This window comes from Eumetopias jubatus, unplaced genomic scaffold, assembly GCF_037043125.1.
Source record: "Eumetopias jubatus isolate StellerSeaLion01/CBP00866 unplaced genomic scaffold, mEumJub1_p1.0 scaffold_7, whole genome shotgun sequence".
NCBI classification, from domain to species: domain Eukaryota; kingdom Metazoa; phylum Chordata; class Mammalia; order Carnivora; family Otariidae; genus Eumetopias; species Eumetopias jubatus.
Genome location: NW_028274813.1, coordinates 34,026,171 through 34,049,535, shown reverse-complemented (window position 1 = coordinate 34,049,535; position 23,365 = coordinate 34,026,171). Strand labels below are relative to the sequence as shown.

Genomic DNA, 23,365 nt, shown 5'->3' with positions numbered 1-23,365 from the left:
AAATACTGAAGGTACTGTGATTTCCAGACTTGTTCCTGTTTTAGTGAGAATGCTTCTGATTTTTCACCATTTAATATGATGTTACTTTTGATTTCTTATATATCCCCTTAATCAGGTTGAATAAGTTTCTTTCTATTCCTAGTTTATTTGAAGCTTTAGTTTTTGTTTATTTGAATCAGGAGTTAATTAGAATATTATCAAGTACTTTTTCAATATCTGTTGTAATGTTCTTAAGTTTTTTTCATTTATATTGAACCCTACTCTAGAGATAAACCTTACTTGGACATGATATCTTTATTTTAATACACTGCTACAGTTTATTAGGATTTTTGCATCTACATTTTTAAAAGATATTATCCTGGTTTTGATACCAAATTAATGCAAGCCTTATAGAATATATTAGGCAGCTTTCCATTTTCTGTTCTGAAATTGTTTAAGTCACGTAGGAATTTCTATTAATTCACTATTTTATGGGACTCACCTATAAAAACCATATTGCTTCTGCTCCTGATGCCTTTTTGGAAGTGGATTTTGTCTGCCTTTAAAAATCTCTTCTTAGTGGGCACCTGGGTGGCTCAGTTGGTTAAGCAACTGCCTTCGGCTCAGGTCATGATCCCAGGGTCCTGGGATTGAGTCCCACATTGGGCTCCCCCTGCTCTGCGGGGAGTCTGCATCTCCCTCTGCCTCTGCCTGCCACTCCCGCTGCTTGTGCGCTCTGTCAAATAAATAAATAAAATCGTTAAAAAAAAAATCTCTTCTTTGTGACTGGCTTTTTTTTTTTAACTTTTAAATTTCATCCTATATCAATTTTTATTTTGTATTCTCATAGGAAATCTTTCACTTCCTTTAGCTTTTTCAAATTTGTGAGCACAATATTGCATACAGAATTATTGAATAAATTCATGTTTTCTTTTTCTTTGAATATTATCTTTCTCATGTTACTAAATGAGCTTCAAAATTTGTTTGATATTTGAATGTATTACCTTGGCATACCATCATTTATATAACTAATTGCATATTTTTTAGACATTCGGGTTGTTTACAAGTTGATTAGTAAATAACCCAAATTCATATAATAATTAGAAATAAAACCCAGCAGACTTGATTTCTGAGTAAGTACTTTTACCCCATACTATAGTATTTTCATATCATCTGTTTTATATAGATCTATAAAAAAATACATGTAATTGAAAGTGATTTTTTATTCAGAAAGTCATGTAACAGTTGGACTATCAAAATGGAAAAAATAAACTATAGTTAAGCAAAATAAAATTTATATAAAAACCTGGAGTTAGAGTTTCAGTTTCTAATTACTTAAAATTAAAAATTAGATAATTTTTACTCACTTTAAGATTATGATATCTTAGTAAGCCCATATTTGTTATAATCATAAAACTGATCAGATACTGTTTCAGCTTTTCTTACTTTAAATAATAATTATTTCCTGTAGCATTTAGACTTTGTAAGGTATATTCATATATATTTTTTTCTTTCTCAAATTTTATTTAAATTGGAGTTAACATATAGTGTAATATTAGTTTCAAGAGTAGAATTTAGTGATTCATCACTTACATACAACACCCAGTGCTCATCATAACAAGTGCCCTTCTTAATACCCATTACCTATTTAGCCCATCCCCCACCCACCTCCCTCTGTCAATCTTCAGTTTGTTCAGTATCTTTCAGAGTCTCTTATGGTTTGCTTCCCTTTCTCTCTCTCTTTTTTTCCTTCCCATATGTTCATCTGTTTTGTTTCTTAAATTCCATGTATGAATGAAATCATGTGGTATTTATCTTTCTCTGACTCATTTCACTTACCATAATACACTCTAGCTCCATCGACGCCATTGCAAATGGCAAGATTTCATTCTTTTTGATAATCTGTTGTGTATATATATATACATATACACCACCTCTTTTTTATCCATTCATCAGTCGATGGACATTTGGGCTTTTTCCATAATTTGGCTATTATGGACATTACTGCTATAAACGTTGGGGTGCATGTTAAATCTGTATTTTTGTGTCCTTTGGGTAAATACCTAGTAGTGCAATTGCTGGGTCATAGGGTAGTTCTATTTTTTTTTTTTTTTTTGAGGAACCTGCATACTGTTCCAGAGTAGCTGCACCAGTTTGCATTCCCACCAGCAGTTTGAGAGGGTTCCCTTTTCTCTGCATCCTTGACAATGTCTGTTGTTTCCCATGTTGTTAATTTTAGCCAGTCTGAGATGTGAATTGTTTTCTCATCATGGTTTTGATTTGTATTTCCCTGATGATGAGTGATGTTGAACATCTTTTCATGTGTCTGTTAGCCATCTGGATGTCTTCTTTGGAAACATATATATTATCTAATTTGTTACTGGCAACAAAGGTATGAGGTAAACAAACTGGTCACAGTTTTGCTTATTTTATTGATAATAAAATCTGGCTCTTCTGGAGATTAAGTAGTTTACTTTAAGTCTTAGAACTCATTGTTAGTAATAGAGCTGTTATCTAGATAAGGTTTTTTAATTCTCTGGTGTTTTGCAGACCTATCTGAAATACGTGTTCCAAATGTTCTTTAAATATTAACTGTAAAATGTTTACTCTTCTTTAAAAAAAATTGTAACTGTTCTTCCTTAATTTTCCCTGTTTCTCTCTAGTCTATTTTTTCTTCTAGATGAAACCCTTATTATCACATACTACATAAATTATTAGATTTATCCCTTTTCTGATGTTTCTGTCACCTCATGTCCCAGTACTACTTCCAAGTTAATCTTCCTATTATGGTTGATTGTATGTGTCAACTTGACTGGCCTAAGTGATGTCTAGAAAGTTGGTAAAACATTATTTCTGAGGAAGAAAACCTCTGGGACCACACACTGGGGAGCTGGGGGAACTGAGTGGCACGGGTTTTTTGCAAACAGTGAGTTTAGCTCTCAGCTTTTAGAAGTGCTCGACTTTCACTGGAGCAGAGCTGTAGAGTGCGCTCCCAGAGACAAGGATAGCTGTAGTCAGGGAGTGTGCACAGAATAGTGTAGGGATCTTTGGGGTCGCAGTGGGAGAGATTGTTCCCCTTCCTGGAGTACATTTAGAAGTGGGTATTATGCCTCTCCAAGTACAAAAGACCCTGCAGGCACCACTAAGTGGCCTTTCATCAGCAAGCGACTAAGGCATGCACAGATGCGCGATAACCTGGTTGCTGCTTTTTTGTGGTGCCTAGAGTTTGTACAACTCTAGGTGGAGGATTGTATTTATGGGACAAAGGGCACTGGTCAGAGCACAGCAAGCCTCTAAGTCGGAGGAGGGAGTGGATCCAAGTGGTGTCATCTCCTTTAAAATTTGGAGGTTTGAATCCCAGCGGCACCGGAGATAAATGGAAGAGAACTGGGTGCAGGGTGCACTGAAAGCCCTAGATTTTCTGTGAGGGCTTCCTGAACAGCAGGTGGTGTGAGATCCCCTGTCCAGGGAGGAGAGAGTGGGGTGTCACCATTTGCGCCCCACGCCAACACTATGGGACATCAGAGAGCAATAGAGCGGCCCCCAGTGGAGGTGGAAGCCATTTACACCAAACCCCGCCCACCCTGTGCTTGGGAAGTGCTTTTTTTTTTTTCTTTACTGGGGCAGGTTCAACCCTGAGCTAGCACAGCCAGCATCTCCCCAGAAGAGAAAAACAGACAGCATGCCCCATGCACCAACTCTGTTGATCACACTGTGCTTCAAAGCATCCCTTTCAGTTTTGGTTGAAATAGGACCAGGATGTATTTTTTTCTTCTTTCTTCTTTTTCTTTTTTTCCCCCTTTCTCCTTTAGAATCAGGCTTAGAATTTTTGTATGTTAGTTTTTTCATTTCCTGTTCTCTCTCTGTCTCCCTCTCTCTCTCTTTTTGATCAGACTTCTTTTTTCTTTTTTTCTTTCTTTTCTTTTTTTTTTTTTTTGCCTCCATTCTTTTTCTTTGGAATCAGGCTTATAGCTTTTTTTTTTTTTTTAATTGTCTGTTTGGCTTATCTGGTTCTCTTTTCTCTTCTTTTTGAAAAAGGCTTTCTTTTTCTTCCTTCTCCCCGCCCCCCAGGCATTTTACAACAAACAAATCAAAGCACACCTAGATAAAAGTCAAAGCACTCCCCAGTGCAAGCAAGGAGGAACTCTGCAGAGGACTGACCAGTGGGAAAGAGCAGCCATATTTCAACAGCAGAGTACACACACTATACACCAGAAACACTTCCTGAAGTGCCAGGCCCTGGACAGTGTGTGACCTCTTTTTAATGTAGTAGTATTCCGAAGTGCAGGAAGCATAACAACCTTTCATAACACACAAAAGAAACAAACATAGCCAAAATGACAGGATGGAGAATATCTCCCCAAAGGAAAGGTCAGGAAGATATCACAGACAGGGACTTTCTCAAAGCCGATATAAGCTATATATCTGAAAAAGGATTTAGATCAACAGTAATAAGTCTACTACTGGGACTTGAAAAAAGCATAGAAGACACCAGAGAAGCCCTTGTAGCTGAAATAAAAGACCTAAAAACTAGTAAAGCTAAAATAAAAAATGGTATAATTGACTTGCAAAACAGGATATAATCACTACGAGGACTGAAGAAACAGAGGAGAAGATACGTAACATAGAAGGTAAAATTATGGAAAATAATAAAGCTGAAAAGAAGAGGGAAAGAAAACTACTAGAAACAATTAGATCATGAGGTAGACTTAGAGAACTCAGCGAAACCATAAAATGAAATAATATCATATCATAGGAGTCCCAGAAGAGGAGGAGGAAAAGGGGGCAGAAGGTATATTTGAACAAATTATAGCTCAAAACTTCCCTAATCTGGGGAAGGAAACAGGCATTCAAGTCCAAGAGGCACAGAGAAATCAACAAAATCAGGTCAACACCATGACATATCATAATGAAACTTGAAAGTACAAAGATAAAGAGAGAATTCTGAAAGCAGCTCAGGAGACAAGGTTCTTAACCTATAATGGTAGACACATAAGGCTGGAAGCATACTAGTCCACAGAGACCTGGCAGCCAGAAGGTGCTGGCATGATATATTCAACATGCTAATTGGGAAAAATATGCAGCCAAGAATACTTTATCCAGCAAGGCTGTCATTCAGAACAGAAAGAGAGATAAAGAGTTTCCAAGACAAAGAAAAACTAAAGGAATTCCTAAACACTAAGCCAGGCCTGCAAGAAATATTAAAGGGGACCCACTGAGCGGAAAGAGAGACCAAAAGTAACAAAGACCAGAAAGGAACAGAGACTGTCTACAGGAACAGCGACTTTACAGGTAATGCAATGGCACTAAATTCCTGTCTTTCAACAATTACTCTGGATGTAAATGGACTAACTGCTCCAATCAAAAGACACGGTATCAGAACGGATACAAAAACAAGACCCATCAATATGCTGCTTACAAAAGACTCATTTTATACCCAAAGACACCTCCAGATTGAAAGTGGGGGGGTGGAGAACCATTTATCATGCTAATGGACATCAAAAGAAAGCTGGAGTAGCCATCCTTCTGTGAGACAAACTAGATTTTTTTAATTTAAATCAATTAGCCAACATAATACATCATTAGTTTTAGATGTAGTGTTCAGTAATTTCTCAGTTGCTTATAACACCCAGTGCTCATGAGAGACAAACTAGATTTTAAAACAAAGACTGTAATAAGAGATGAAGATGTACACTATATCATAATAAAGGGGTCTACCCAACAAGAAAATCTAATTGTAAATATTTATGTCCCTACCTTGGAAACAGCCAAATATATAAATCAATTAATAACAAACAAACTCATTGATAATAATACAATAATAGTAGGGGACTTTAATGCCTCACTCAGAGCAATGGACAGATCATCTAAGCAGAAGATCAACTAAGAAACAAGGGCTTTGAATGACACACTAAACCAGATGGAATTAATAGATACGCACAGAGCATTTTATCCTTTAATAGATATGCACAGAGCATTTTATCCTAAAGCAGCAGAATACACATTATTTTTGAGTGCACATGGAACATTTTCCAGAATAGATCACATACTGGGTCACAAATCAGGCCTCAACAAGCACAAAAAGATTGAGATCATACCATGCATATTTTCAGACCACAATGCTATGAAACTGGAAGTCAGCCACTTGCAACTGAAAAAATTTGGAAGGACCACAAAATGGAGGTTAAAGAACACCCTATTAAAGAATAAATGGGTCAACCAGAAAATTAAAGAAGAATTAAAAAAATACATGGAAGCAAATGAAAATGAAAACACAACAGTTCAAAGTATTCAGCAAAGGTGGTCCTAAGAGGGAAGTATATAGCATTACAGGCCTTCCTCAAGAAACAAGAAAAGTCTCAAATATACAACCTAACCTTACATCTAAAGGAGCTGGAGAAAGAACAGCAAATAAAGCCTAAATCCAGCAGGAAAAGAGAAATAATAAAGATGAGAGCAGCAATCAATGACATAGAAATCAAATAGTGGAACAGATCAACGAAACTAGGAGCTGGTTTTTTGAAAGAGTTAATAAGATCGACAAACCCCTAGCCAGACTTAGCAAAAAGGAAAGGAAAAGGACCCAAATAAATAAAATCATTAATGAAAGAGGAGAGATCACAACCAACACCGAAGAAATACAATTATAAGAACATATTATGAGCAATTATATGCCAACAAATTAGGCAGTCTGGAAGAAATGGATGTATTCTTAGAAACATATAAACTACCAAAACTGAAACAGGAAGAAATAGAAAACCTGAACAGACCCATAACCAGCAAAGAAGTTGAAGCAGTAATCGAAAATCTCCCAACAAACAAGAGCCCAGGGTCAGATGGCCTTCCAGCAGAATTCTACCAAACATTTAAAGAAGAATTGATGCCTATTCCTCTGAAGCAGTTTCAAAAAATAGAAATGGAAGGAAAGCTTCCAAACTCATTCTATGAGGCCAGCATTGCCTTGATCCCAAACCAAAGACCCCACCAAAAAGAAATGCAGACCAATATCCCTGATGAACATGGATGCAGAAATTCTCACCAAGATACTAATAGGATCCAACAGTACATTAAAGGATTATTCACCATGACCAAGAGGGATTTATTCCTGGGCTGCAGGGGTGGTTCAACATCCGCAAATCAATCAACTTGATTATACCACCTTAATAAAAGAAAGAACAAGAACCATATGATCCTCTCAATAGTTGCAGAAAAAGCATTTGACAAAGTTTAGCATCCTTTCTTGATAACAGCCCTCAACAAAGTAGGGATAGAAGGAACATATCTCAACATAAAAAGTCATATATGAAACACCCACGACAGGGAAAAACTGAGAGCTTTTCCCCTAATGTCAGGAACACGACTGGGAGGTCCACTCTCACCACTGTTGTTTAACGTAGTACTGGAACTCCTAGCCTCAGCAGTCACACAACAAAAAGAAATAAAAGGCATCCAAATCTGCAAAGAAGTCAAACTTTCACTCTTCTCAGATGACCTGATACTCTGTGTAGAAAACCCAAACGACTCCATCAAAAAATTGCTAGAACTGATCAGTCACAGGATATAAAATCAATGCACAGAAGTCTGTTGCATTTCTATACACCAACAATGAAACAGAAGAAAGAGAAATTAAGGAGTTGATCCCATTTACAGTTGCACCAAAAACCATAAGATACCTAAGGAATAAACCTAACCAGAGGTAAAAGATCAGTACTCTGAAAACTATAGAACACTTATGAAAGAAATTGAAGAAGACACAAAGAAATGGAAAAATATTCCATGCTCATGGATTGGAAGAAGAAATATTGTTAAAATGTCTATATTACCCAAAACAATCTACACATTCAGTGCAATCCCTATCAAAATAACACCAGCATTTTTCACAGAGCTGGAGCAAACAATTCTAAAATTTGTGTGGAACCAGAAAAGAGCCCGAATAGCCAAAGGAATGTTGAAAAAGAAAACCAAACCTGGAGGCATCACAATTCTGGACTTCAAGCTCTATTACAAAGTTGTAGTAATCACAACAGTATGGTTCTGGTACAAAAACAGACACACAGATCAATGGAACAGAATAGAGAACCCAGAAATGGACCCTGGACCCTATCATCAACAAATCTTCAACAAAGCAGGAAAGAATAGCCAATGGAGGGGTGCCTAGATGGCTCAGTTGGTTGAGCGTCTGCCTTTGGCTCAGGTCATGATCCCAGGGTCCTGGGATTGAGTCCCGCATTGGGCTCCTTGCTCAGTGGGGAGTCTGCTTCTCCCTCTCCCTCTGCCTGCCAACCCCCCTGCTTGTGCTCTCTCTCTCTGTCTGACAAATAAATAAAATCTTAAAAAAAAAAAGAATAGCCAATTGAAAAAAAAAAAAAAGCCAGTCTATTCAACAACAAACGCTGTTGGAAAAACTGGATAGCCACATCCAGAAGAATGAAACTGGACCACTTTCTTATATCACATACAAAAATAAATTCAAAATGGATGAAAAATCTAACTGTGAGACAGGAATCCATCAATATCCTAGAGAACACAGCCAGTAATCTTTTTGACCCTGGCTGCAGCAACTTCTTGCTAGACTTGTCTCCACAGGCAAGGGAAACATAAGCAAAAATGAACTATTGGGACTTAATCAGGATAAAAAGCTTTTGCACAGCAAAGAAAACAACATAAATAAAAGGCAACCTGCAGAATGGCAGAATATATTTGCAAATGACATATCAGATAAAGGGATAGTATCCAAAATTTATAAAGAACTTATCAAACTCAACACACAAAGAACTAAAATTCCAAGAAATGGGCAGAAGACATGAGCAGACATTTCTACAAAGAAGACATCCAAATGTCCAACAGACACATGAGAAAAGGCTCAACATTACTCATCATCAGGGAAATACAAATCAAAACCACAATGAGATATCAACTCACACCAGCCAGAATGGATAAAGTTAACAATTCAATTAACAACAGATGTTGAGGAGAATGGGAAGAAAGGGGAAACCTCTTAAACTATTGGTGGGAATGCAAACTGGTACAGCCACTCTGGAAAACAGTATGTAGGTTTCTCAAAAGTTAAAACTAGAACTACGGTACGACCCAGCAATTGCAGTACTAGATATTTTGTATCCAGAGGATACAAAAATAGTGATTCGAAGAGGCACCTGCACTTCATTGTTTATAGCAGCAATGTCCACAATAGCCAAAACGTGGAAAGAGTCCAGATGTCCACCGACGGATGAATGGATAAAGAAGATGTGCTACACACACACACCACACACACACACACACACACACACACACACACACACACACAGGAATATTAGCCATCAAAATGAATTAAATCCTTCCATTTACAACAATGTGGCTGGAACTAGAACCGTATTATGCTAAGCGAAATAAGTCAGTCAGAGAAGGACAAATACCATATGATTTCACTCATATGTGGAATTTAAGAAACAAAACATGAATATAGGGAAGGGAAGGAAAAATAAAATAAGATAAAAACAGGGAAGCAAACCATAAGAGACTCTAGGAAACAAACTGAGGGGTACTGAGGGGAGGTGGATGGGGGGATGGGGTAATTGGGTGATGGGCAATAAGAAGGGCACTTGTTGTAGTGAGCACTGGGTGTTATATGGAACTGTTGTATCACTAAATTCTACTCCTGAAACTAATAATACCCTATATGTTAATTATATTTAAATATAGTAGAGAAATAGAATTTATCAGTAACTTCTGTCTTTTTAATAAGGAAGAAGAAAAACTTACCTGGTAAAAGGAAGAGAGATAGGCATGGGTTAAAAGCTTGGAAAAAGATGGAAGTTTAGAATAATTGCTATTATATACACAAGTAATGTGTGAGCTGACTATATGTAGTTAGAATGGCCATTGAGCAGCAGTCATATCTTTTTTTTTTTTAGATTTTATTTATTTATTTGACAGAGAGAGAGACACAGCGGGAGAGGGAACACAAGCAGGGGGAGTGGGAGAGGGAGAAGCAGGCTTCCCACTGAGCAGGGAGCCCAGTGCGGGGCTTGATCCCAGGACCCTGGGACCATGACCTGAGCCAAAGGCAGATGCTTAATGACTGAGCCACTCAGGCACCCCGAGCAGCAGTCATATCTAAGCTACATTTAAGTAGCGTAAATTTGTAATAACTTTTACCACTGTTTCTTTTGTGTTTCCCAGTAGCATATAACAATATTTGTACATAGTAGGTGCTCAAAAGATTATTAAATAAAAATACTTGTCAATAATATGTCTGAGATTGAAGAAGAGATACTTGCATGTATAAGGAAAATATTTAATAGCTCTACTGAATAAGGCATTATAAATTGATAATAAAGTTTAAAAACAATATAAATAAACACACAAATTATGAAAATTGTTCATTAATTTAGACTAAAAAGGAATTTGGAGATAATTCAGAGAAGAACCATAAGAATATTCAAAGATTTAGAAAATCAAATTTAAAATAATTTTTTTTACAAAAAATTTTTAATTTACTAAAGAGAAAGCTGAGTAATGATTTAGCCATGTAGTGCACAGACTTCATATATATATAGAAGTATGATCATTTGTTTGGTATATACACCAAGACAGATCAAAAGAAAGTCAATATGAATTTCAAAATGAGTGATTTTTATTATTTATTCTAAGGGAAAAAAGTACACAATAAGGGGCATTGGAATAGATTACTATAGAAGATTATGTAATCTCTAGGTTATTAAAAATTAAAATAGATTTTATTTTTTTTAAAGATTTTATTTATTTGAGAGAGAGAGTGAGAGAGAGAGCACATGAGAGGGGGGAGGTCAGAGGGAGAAGCAGACTCCCTGCTGAGCAGGGAGCCCGATGCGGGACTCGATCCTGGAATTCCAGGATCATGACCTGAGCTGAAGGCAGTCGCTTAACCAACTGAGCACCCAGGCGCCCAAAATAGATTTTATTTCAAACATTTATTTCACACCTATTTATACTATACATTTGGCCAACTTTTGTAATATAGAAACCATCTCTGACTTTCAGAGTTCTCTAAGGGGAAAGAATTATATAAGCAGTAAGTTTTAAAGAGGACATTTTACATTGATCAAAGGAAGAATTAACAATTATAAACATACATGCACCTAACAGAGTCTTACCGTACAAGAAGCAAAAGCTGACAGAATTGGAGGGACAAATAGACAATTCAACAGTAACAGCTAGAGAACTCAATACCCCACTTTCAGTAATGGGTAGAACAACTACTCAGAAGAACAATACATTGTACTATAGATCTATAAAGTAAAGAATAGAAATAGGTACACAGTATAGATAGAATAGAGGAATTCATGTTTAACCATACAAGAGGGAAAGAGTATTGAAGAGATGAGAGAGGAATGTCCAAAATAATTTTCCAGAAAAATTAACTTTTCACTTAGGTTTTAAAAGACCTATAGTTGTCTTCCAGGAAGACCAGTCAGAGAACACTGTACACAAAGATGTGGATATGTGAAAAGGTTTGGATCTTTGGGCAGCTATATGTGATTTTAAATTGTTTGAAATTTAGTAAGTGCATTGTATTAGAGTACAGGAAGTAATAATACTGGGAGATGAAGCTGAAGAGGCATCATGCTCTCTCAAGTCAGTGAAGGATATAGATAATGTATAGGTATTTATGGCAGTATTTTTTAAAAATTACGTAGCAGCTATGAAATGTAAAGAAATCGAGTTAATAGGGTGCCTGGGTAGCTCAGTCGTTAAGCGTCTGCCTTCAGCTCAGGTCATGGTCTCAGGGTCCTGGAATCGAGCCCCACGTCGGGCTCCCTGCTCAGTGGGAAGCCTGCTTCTCTCTCCCCTACTCCCCCTGCTTGTGTTTCCTCTCTCTCGCTGTGTCTCTGTCAAATAAATAAATAAAATCTTAAAAAAAAAAGAAATTGAGTTAAGAAATCAAATTTTAATTCTTATTGTTCCTTTGCTTCCTGAAGGATATGCTAGTTATGATTTTTATCTCTAGTATATTTTGAAAAAAATAATTTTAAATATTTGATCCCATGTAGGGTTTTCTTTAATTATGTATTACCTTTAGTATTGATGAAACCTGTAAATCCTGAAAGTTGTTCTGCAGAGAATTAGAAGAAAAATCTATTCCAGTCTCATCACAATTATCTACCTTCCTGCATCTGAATTCAAACAATCTGTCTTCTCATGTGTTATCAATGGTGAATATACATGAATGAACCATGCAATCTTCTGAGCAAAGGTCAAGCAATCCATTTGTGTATTAAATCCTATCCCTTTTCATCCACCCAAAGATATAGCTCCCTCAATTTTCCAATATCCTGGATTTTTACTTTTCTCTTTTCATTTGATTTTTCTTATCAGCATACAAACATGCTGTTACTCTCCTATAAAAAAGATATCTTTTGGTCTCCTTTCTCCTTCCAGTTATTGACCTATTTTTCCCCCTTTATAATAAGGCTTCCCTTCAAAGTGCTAGCTTCTGGCTCTAATTAAAATTCAAATCTAAGCGGTGCCTGGATGGCTCAGTTGGTTAAGCTGAGCAGGGAGCCCAACGCGGGGCTCGATCCCAGGACCCCGGGATCATGACCTGAGCCAAAGGCAGACGCTAAACCAACTGAGCCACCCAGGCACCCCTTCTCCACCACCTTAACTCCTCCTCCCTTCACCTGCCTTTTTAACAGTTAAAACCATTATGACTGACTTGAAGTTGATATAAGAATATTATCTGGAAGCCTACCTTCCCCAGGTTGGGATTTCAGGAAAAACAATATTTGAAGCACTGGTAGTCAGCATTAATCAAGAGAAAATGAGTTTTTTATTTAAATAGAATTAAGTTTATCATAGCAACTTTGTTTTTATTTTTTCTTCCACAAGTCAAACATTATCATAATTGCATCTTTGAATCATTATTGTACTAACAAATATAAACTATTTCTGTAATCTACAATGCCATTTATTTAACAGTTGCTGTAGACTATAGTATTACCAGTTTATTTTACAATGATAGATAATTTTATTTTTTTTAAAGATTTATTTTTTTTCCTCTATCAAATTACTTTTTCCTTTTTAATTTTTTTATTGTTATGTTAATCACCATATATTACATCATTAGTTTTTGATGTAGTGTTCCATGATTCATTGTTTGTTCATAACACCCAGTGCTCCATGCAGAATGTGCCCTCTTTAATACCCATCACCAGGCTAACCCATCCCCCTACCCTCCTCCCTCTAGAACCCTCAGTTTGTTTTTCAGAGTCCATCATCTCTCATGGTTCGTCTCCCCCTCTGACTTACTCCCCTTCATTCTTCCTCTCCTGTTATCTTCTTCTTTTTCTTTTTTCTTAAAAATATGTTGCGTTATTTGTTTCAGAAGTACAGATCTGTGATTCAACAGTCTTGCACAATTCACAGCGCTCACCGTAGCACATACCCTCCCCAATGTCTATCACCCAGCCACCCCATCCCTCCCACCCCCAACCACTCCAGTAACACTCAGTTTGTTTCCTGAGATTAAGAATTCCTCATATCAGTGAGGTCATATGATACATGTCTTTCTCTGATTGACTTATTTCACTAAGCATAAGACCCTCCAGTTCGATCCATGTCGTTGCAAATGGCAAGATCTCATTCCTTTTGATGGCTGCATAATATTCCATTGTGTATATATACCACATTTTCTTTATCCATTCATCTGTCGATGGACATCTTGGCTCTTTCCACAGTTTGGCTATTGTGGACTTTTTTAAAGATTTAATTTATTTATTTGACAGAGAGAGAGACAGCAAGAGAGGGAACACAAGCAGGAGGAGCAGGAGAGGGAGAAGCAGGCTTCCTGCTGAGCAGGGAGCCCGATGCAGGGCTTGATCCCAGAACTCTGGGATCATGACCTGAGCCGAAGGCGGACGCTTAATGACTGAGTCATCCAGGCACCCTCAATGTTACATAATTTTAAAATACTCTTTATTTTGAAATAATTTCTAACTTCAACTTCTGCCTAGTTCTATTTTGACTCCTTAATGCGTTATATGACAGACATTTGTTTACTCAGTCTGCTTCTATATAAGACTATGATTTCTTTGCATTCTCATTCCCTGGTTTGTATCTCTTACATAAAATAAACTCAAAGAATAAAATGATTAACTCTTTATTTGCAAGATGGGAAATTGAAGTCCTGAGTTTTCAGTAGTTTTTGCTCTAAATTCCTTATTGATATCCCAACAATTTCGACTTTTAACTTAAAAATTTAATAATTGACAGTAAAAACATTTTTTAAATGCCTACTTGAAACCTCTTACAGATACTTAAATAATTTTTCATTTTAGTAACATTTAGTCTTCTTTTGCTGTTTATCCTGCTATGGTCTTATTTACTATATCACTTATATATGCTGTATAATCTGAATTAAGTTAAATTTCGTTAGTATTTTCATCATGCAATCATGGCACTTTAAATCTAGGAAGTAATTCTCAAATCAAGGTTTGAACACTATTTCCGTTAGCAAGAATAAGTAGTAATAGTAAAGGGTTTAAATGTAGAGTTTTTAATAAAATTCATTGGGCTGAAAATTAAGTTATCTTAAAATAGAAACCAAAATGTCATTTATTAATTTATATTTAAGACAGGAAGTATCCCCAAGTATCTAGAATATGTAAGTGCCTTATTTGTGATACTCTCTTTTCTTTTTTTCCTTTTTTTTTTTTTAATTAACAAGCAGTTTGTTTTATTTTTAAATCTAGGATTAGATACTTGGTTTCACCAGATTATTTTTCAGTAACTTTTGAGGTGACCATATGAAGTCCAGCAGTGTGATACCTCCAGCTTTGGTTTTCTTTTTCAACATTCTTTTGGCTATTAAGGCTTTTTTCTGGTTCCATAGAAATTTCAGGATTATTTGTTCCAGCTCTGTGAGAAAAGTTGGTGTTATTTTGATAGGGATTGCTTTGCACATATAGATTGCTGTAGGTAGCATAGACATTGTAACAATATTTGTTCTTCCAATCCATGAGTGTGGAACGTTTTTCCATCTCTTTGTGTCTTCCTCAGTTTCTTTCATGAGTGTTCTATAGTTTTCTGAGTACAGATCCTTTGCCTCTTTGGTTAGGTTTATTCCTAGCTATCTTATGATTTTGGGTGCAATCGTAAATGGAATCAACTCCTTAATTTCTTTCTTCTGGATCTCATTGTTGGTGTATAGAAATGCAGCTAATTTCTGTGCATTGATTTTATATCCTGCCACGTTGCTGAATTCCTATAGGAATTCTAGCAACTATGGGGTGGAGAATTTGGGTTCTCCACGTAGAGTACCATGTCATCTGCGAAGAGTCAGTGTTTGACTTCTTTGCCAATTTGGATGCCTTTTATTTCTTTTTGTTGTCTGATTGCTGAGGTTAGGATTTCTGGTACTATGTTGAACAACCTTGGTGAGCGTGGACATCCCTGTCGTGTTCTGACCTTAGGGGAAAAGCTCTGTTTTTCCCCATTGAGAATGTATTCACTGTGGGCTTTTCATATATGGCTCTTAGATATTGAGATATGTTCCTTCTATCCCTACACAGTGAAGAGTTTTAATCAAGAAAGTCTGTTGTACTTTGTCAAGTGCTTTTTCTGGTTCTGTTGAGAGGATCATATGTTTCTTGTCCTTTCTTTTATGTAGTGTTATCACATTGATTGATTTGTGGATGTTGAACCAACTTTACAGCCCAGGAATAAATAAAATAAAGGGGAAAAAATTAAAATTGCAAAACTAAAGAATTGTGGGGGGAAAATGAATTCTATATGCTATATTCCCGTAGCACTGGAGTTTTGCAGTTCTAAATGATCGATAGACTTGGTCTTGGCTGGATGTTATTGCTGATCGTCTGGGGTAGGGGCCTATTTTGATTTTCAGGTGTGTTTGTCCTGGGTAGAATTGTACCGCCCTTGCCAGGGGGCCAGGCTAAGTAATCTGCTCCAGATTGTTCTTTATGGTTTTCGTTCCCTGAAGGCTTTCTGCACAGTTTTAGAGGATGAGAATGAAAATGGTGGCCTCCAAATCTCCAGCCCCAGAGCCAAGAGCTCTGGACCCTACTTCTCAGTGTGCCCTGGGGTAAATGCAGTCAATCACTCCTGTTTCCCTGGAGTCTGTCTGCAGTCTGTGCTCACCCAGCCTGAGACCCAGCATTTCTATCTCAGGCACATGACCCCATTTCATCTCCAAACCCTGCAGACTCCTGTGCTGCCCTCCTCCCAGAATAGGAACGGGAGTCTCACCAGTTCTGCTGCTTGTTGGGCCCCTGTTCAAATAGTGGTCAGCTGACTGTGCCATGGTTCATGGTATGTGGCATCCCTGAGCAGAGAGCCCACTCCTGGGCTCACTGAGTGTATCCGGCTTCCCTGCTCCAATGCCTGGTAACTCAGTTACACTCAAGCACCCCCGGTCTTCCTGTGACCCCCCCAAGGATCCTAAGACCACAATGTCCCACCTAGGATTCCGCCCTGGTTTGCCACCTGAGCACCTTTCAGGCAGGGATGTCCCTCACCACAGCCGACTTCTTAAAGTTCCGATTTTGCACTCTGCTGCTGTACCACTTTTTGGTGCCGGCTTATGGAGGCTTCCTCCCCACCGTGGTTTATCTTCCCATAAATCTCCTTGGATTCACTTCTCTGAACCTCCTACCTTATAGAAAATGTTTGCTTTTCTGTTTTTAGAGTTGCGTCTATTCTTTTTTTAGATATCTGGTTGAGTTTGCAGGTGTTCAGAATGATTTGATAGCTATCTAGGTGAATTCCTGGGACCAGATTAAACTAAGGTCTCCTACTCCTCCACCATCTTGGATTGATACTCTCTTTTCTGATACTGAAGTATTTATAAAGTTAAATAAGTAGTCAGAAAGTTCCTTTTTAAGCACTGAATTTGAGTAATGGTAGATAGGTAATCTTGGTGTTTAAGAGCTTAGAGTACCTGATTGATACATGCTAGTAGTCACAAATGCAAGCTATCTGTATAATTTAAAATTTTTTGTAGTCACATTTTAAAAACTAAAAGCAGCAGATGAAGTTAATGAAACTATAGCTTAACTCAATATATCCACCATATTGTTTTTAAATGTATTCAGTATTTTTTAATTAGCCTTTTTTATACTGAGTACTTTAAATCTGGTATATATTTTACACTTAATGTGCATCTCAGTTACATCCCTTCAATTACTTGTGGAAATTACTGAATCACTCTGTGTCTCAATATCCCAATTTTTACAATGGCAACTGTTATGAGAATTAAATTAGGGGCACCTGGGTGACTCAGTAGTTAAGCATCTGCCTTCAGCTCAGGTCATGATCCCAGCGTCCTGGGATCGAGCCCTGCATCGGGCTCCCTGCTCAGGGGGAAGCCTGCTTCTCCCTCTCCCGCTCCCCCTCCTTGTGTTCCCTCTCTCACTATATCTCCCTCTGTCAAACAAATAAATAAAATCTTCTTTAAAAAAAGAATTAAATTAGATAATATATAACATGTCTGGCAATTGATAAGTGTTACATAATTCTTAACTACTTTCTTAAAAAAATTTTTTTCAAACAGGTGATCATGGCAGTAATGACCTCACTGCCTTAAGGCAAAGATCATATTTTAGGGATTAAATTGTAACCCTTAAACACTCATCTCTTTTCCTTGCAGTGCTGGACACACACACCTCTCTCCAACTCCTTGTTTAAATTATTTTTAAAAAGAAGCAAAATCATTATTGGTTCATCAGTTGTGACTCATGTACAACACTAATATATGTTAATAACACGGAAAACTGGTGGGGCATCTGGGAAATAAATCTCTTTACTTTCTACTCAATTTTTCTGTAAATTCAAAACTACTCTAAAAAGTAAATTCTGACAAACCAAAAAGGCAAATATATCTGTTATTAGTTCTTGCTACATCTTAGTTGTGACAGAATCCATCAGTAAAAGTGGTAACATTATTAAAAGTATCAATAAGAGAAGTTTATAGTTAAAAATATAACTTAATGTTTCCTCTTTTAGTAATCATTCATTATCCACCTCTTAATATATGGAAAACTTAAGCATGAAAAGGTCGTTTTCACTCCATGGTCATTGGGGTGGGCAATGAGCAATTATTGGTGGCATTCTGATGCTAATGGCAGAAATACTCCATATATTTTTATAGACTATTGCCAGTTTTGAGAATATTTTCTTTTCCTAATTTCAGGTTGGGTGGGACTATATCAGCATACAAGATAGTACCAGATGAAATAGAAGAAATCAAGGTATAGTATGCCATTTTTCATCTCTAAGAAGACTTAGTATCTTGCCGGGTAGGTGGGGGAAGGATTGCTTTTTCTTTATACTATTGAATGTTTGGGTGTGTTGGGATCTCATTTAATTCAGTTATCTATTTTAATTAAAAAATTAAGATAATCCCCATCAGATTTCAATCACCATTATCAATGCATTTCTATGAAAATTATTTGGAAGATCAAAAAGGAACACTTCATGTGAAATTCATCGAAAATCTACTTAAGAAACACTATATATAGCATTAGTGTGCATAATGGATTAACTTTCTATCTTGTTTTAATTTATTTTCCCTTAGGCTTTCACTAATTATAAATACCAGTCTTCTAGAAAATATTTTCTGGTTCCACTGAAAACACAGTATGCCAATTGCAATTTAAAATTTATAGTATGTGGAGCACCTGGGTGGCTCAGTCGTTAAGCATCTGCCTTTGGCTCAGGTCATGATCCCAGGGTCCTGGGATCAAGCCCCGCATCGGGCTCCCTGCTCAGCAGGAAGCCTGCTTCTGCCTCTCCTGCTCCCCCTGCTTGTATTCCTTCTCTTGCTGTGTCTCTTTCTGTAAATAAATAAATAAATAAATCTTTAAAAAATAAAATAAAATTTATAGTACATTAAATGAAAACTTGACCTTACTCTGAACATTACATAATCTGCATTCTTCTGTTTTTAACATTTTACCCAATCCTATGGACAGTTAGTCTTCTGGCATATCATGTGGCCCTTCCCCAAGAGGAATTTACAATCTAATCAGAACTGAACTTATTTTCTATTATATAAATAAAATTTAACAACTTGATAGCAATAGTCAAGGATAACAATACTGAGTTAAATTGTTAACAATGACATTTAAAGATCCAAACAAATCATCAAGCTTGATTTAATCAAGCTTTCCAAAATCAAGTTCAATGAATTCAAATCTTAGTCAATAATCATTCATTTGCTCACATTATTTTCAAATCAGTTAATGTCATTGGTCTTTATTATGTAATATACTATTAGTTTCAATATGTCTGCTGTTCTCTATAGCCAATATCAGAAATTAATCCAATAATTATATTCTAGCAGGAAAAAAAAAACAGGAGTGTCAAAAGACCCATTCCAACTTTATATATATTCATAAAATACTTTGGTTGACAGAAACCTTAAGTCCAGTCCAGCTTGTGTTGCTATTAACTTGAAGAGGAGATATAAGAGAAGGAATAAGTTTGAGAGGAAAGAGGGTAAGTTTTGGACTTATAAATTTGAGGTCCCTCTTGAATAACCAAATACCCATTAAATCATTGGTTAAATCAGCCAGAAACTCAGAAGAAAGATAATTTTATCTTTCAGTTGATACTGGGATTTGTCCTTATCCAAGAATTACTTGAGGACATGCTAGTTAATGGAATCACCTAAAAAAGCTCTATGAAGTAATAGCAGTAGACCAAAACTGTTGACCTATTCAAGAACCACAGGATTCACATATTTTTTTATTTAATTAATTAGAAGAAACATTGCTATGTTTTATAGTGACTTTTCTCTAAAGAAATAACTTTTTCATTGTGTTTTTTGAAATTCTAGAATTATAAGAGTTGTCCCTCATGAGATTCCTTCAAGAAAACATGATTCATGATGACATTACTATATGATTTTTTTAAATTAATTACTGGTATTATATCTAAAACAGCTTCAGAGAGTTTGAAGCCTGAGGCATAAAAGATACGAAATTAATTCTTGTTTCAAACGTGTTAGAAGAAAACCTGCTATAAAATATTTTATCAAGATTTATTTGATGGCACCATTAGCATTTTCAACTGAAATCAGATATAATCTTTTTGTTTTGATTGGAGAAAATGAGAAACATCTGGTTGTAATATTCATTTTAGTTGGCAAATAACTGAGTAATTTTAAATTATCTGAATAGTACAATTGAGTTTAAATTTCAAATACATCCACAATATGCCATGTATAAATAAATACACATATGTATTTTTATTAAAATATGATTGATTAATAAAACATAATTTAATTTTTACAAAGTATGGTAATCTTCATAATATTTCTAGCACCAGAAATTATTATTTAGTTCATACATAGTTTGAATTAAGCATTTATTGATTGATTACAATAAATCACCACATAGTGAATGGATGGCCAAAAGCTTAAGAGGTAAAGTGCAAATGCATTCCTGGCCCAATCATGACCATCTGTTCCACCCAATATCCTGAGTTTTTATTATTTCATTTAGTTTTATTTTTATACACATCCCTAAATATTATAATTTATTTGTGTTTCTCTTTGAATTTTATATGAATTGAATCACAATGTATGTATGCATTCTCTTGTGCCTTCTTTGGTTCAACACTGTGAGATTTATTCATATTGTTATCTATAACTAAGATTTTGGGGGGGTTTGTTATGTTCTTTTTTTTTTTTTCTGTAAAATACTCCATTGTGCCACAAATTGTTGAGACATCCTACTCTTGAGGGACATTCACCTTGCTTCCATCTGGAGCTATTATGAAAAATGATGGTATAAAATCTTATAAAAGCATCCCGTGTAAGAGTTTCTTTGAGGTATATACTGAAAAATGGAATTCCTGAGTTTTAAGTAATGTGTATTTTCACCTTTTCTGTATGAAATCAGTCTGTTTTCCAAATAGTTATGGCGGGTCTACTACCACCTTGGGTGTATTTATTTGAAATAGAAATGTTTAAATATTCTTTATATGTAATTTATATTGGTATAAATTTATTTTTATATATGGGATGACTAAACTTAAACAAAATATTTTTCAAATGTATCTTTATTTTCCCAGCCCAATTTATTGAAAAAAACAAAAAAACAATTTGTCCCCCACTGGTTTGAATTACCTCATTTATTATATACTATATTTTCATATGCCTTGATACACACATACACATATATAAGTCTGTCTTTTCCTGAACTTTTGATTCACTGATCTATTTATTCCATTTATTCCATTGCTAGCACCATACTGTTTTGGTTATAGTGCTTTTTTTAACATAATAGGAAAGGTTTGTGGGGTTTTTTTATACTGTTGGCTCATATATTAAGTGCTCCAGGTAATATTATAGTAAGTTTATCAAGTTTCAAATGTATTCCTACTGAGGAAACTTGTGGTGCTAGCCAAATACAGTAGCTCTATTCTTCCCAAATCTTTTCTTTTACAACTAAAAATTCCTGGACATTATAAAATAAACAAGCATAGAAAGACTCTGAAGGAGGAAGAAGAAATCAGACTTTCTAAAGACTTCAGGACTTGAGGAATGACACAGCAATGAGTTAGCTGGGTTTCCTTTTGCCTCCTATTTAATCTCAACAGGACACTGATGAAGCCTACAATCTGGAAACACCAACAGGCACAGACAAAACAAAACAAAACAAAACATCTAGGAAATCCTGTCCTTCAAGCCATAGGACCCAGGATAAGGGTGGCTAAAAGAACAAAAGCCTTTGGCAATGCTCATCTTACTCCAGCCAAACACCAATGCAGAAACTACTTAGCTCCCCCACAGTTTTGGCACAGCCAAGCAGGAAGCTGATCTTCCACCTCACCCCTGCTACCCACAGAAGCAGATGGCAAAGCTTTGAATCCCTCCCCTGGTAGTGTTTATTGGCAGGACAGGTGGGGAGCTGTTTAGTCTCCCACACTCCCACAAAATAGGCAGCGCTCTGATTTCCCTGCTAGGATAGGATCTTCCATCAGCTCAGGGGGAAAAAGGCTGTGTTCTGCTTTCTATAGCAGGATATTGTTAGTGGACTCCAGTGATGAGCTGAGTCTCTACCCCCACCCAGTAGCAGTAAGACTAAAGAGACCGCACACGGTGAAGCTACTCACCACTCTCCTTTACCTTCCCCTTCCAGTGTCTCTGAGGCCTATAAGGGAGATGTGACTCCATCCCTTCTGCATCAATAAGGCTGAATGAGAGGGGATAATTGATATTCCATTCTTAGTAAGTTTTAACCTTCTGCTTCCCCTCTTGTTGTCAGCGGGGCCCAGCAGGGAGGTGAACATCTACCCCTACCAATAATGTGAAGCAAAGTGGTGCCCCACTTTTTGGCCAAGAGAGGACCTAGACTTCTACCCTACTGTCTTTAATGAAGCAGTATAAATGAGTGCCTCAATTTTGCCAGAGTGGTGTCAGTGGGACCCAGAAAGAAGCTGAACATATATATATATTTATGTTGCCCTCATACTATATTATAACAAAGGGACATCTGCTAAAAAAGATTAAATAAGATCGAGAGTTTCAAAATATCCAAAATGTCCTGGGTACAGTAAAAAATCATCATACCAAGAACAAGGAAAATCACAACTTCAGTGAGGAAAAAAAAAAACAGTCAACAGATAACAACACAAAGATGAATCAGATGTTAGAATTATCTGACAAAGATTTCAAAGCAGTTATCATAAAAATGCTTCAACAAGCAATTACTAATTTTCTTGAAACAAATGAAAATAGAAATTACAAAAAGGAACAAAATGTTAATTATAGAACTGAAAAGTACAGTCACCAATATAAATGGCTGATTGGGGGAGGGTGGTGGAAAACAGTTGTGTGAGAAGGAAGTGGAACAACATTTTTCAAGTGCTGATGTAAAGAACTGTCAATCACAAAGTCCAAATCCAGTGAAATTATTCTCCAGTAATCAAAGGGAAATGAGGACACATTCAAACAAAAGAAAACTGAAAGAATTTGTCTCGAAAAAACCTACCCTGTATGAATGGATAAATAAATTCTCCAAAGAGAATTGGAGAGGAAATGAAAAAACTTCAGAATAAAAAGGAGGAAAAAAGGAAAATGATAACAGAAAAATGCTTGAAACTTCAGAAAGGAAAGAAAAACAGCAGAATAGATAAATACAGTAGACTATCTTTTCTTATGGTTTTCTTAAATCACATTTGAGGGTTGAAGCAAAAATTTTAACACTGTATGATGTGCACAATGCATGTAGAGTAAATAATGAACACAATATTTAAAATGTAGGAACGTAAAGGGTGACTAAATGGAAGTAAATTTTCTGCATGTCACTTTAAATGATAGATGTTAATACAAGTAGACTGCAATAAGTCATATTTGTAATTATAATGTAAAAAGCATCCACTC

General features: G+C 36.2%; 1 protein-coding gene across 3 annotated transcripts in view; it reads left to right on the top strand.

Moving 5' to 3' along the window:
- GPHN (gephyrin) overlaps positions 1-23,365 on the top strand; it is a 626,989-nt gene that overhangs the window by 241,104 nt on the left and 362,520 nt on the right. For all 3 annotated transcript variants that reach the window (XM_028101094.2, XM_028101105.2, XM_028101100.2), the window contains exon 3: positions 18,167-18,224. In XM_028101094.2, the coding sequence (XP_027956895.1) occupies positions 18,167-18,224 (58 nt within the window). The remainder of the gene's footprint in view (positions 1-18,166; positions 18,225-23,365) is intronic.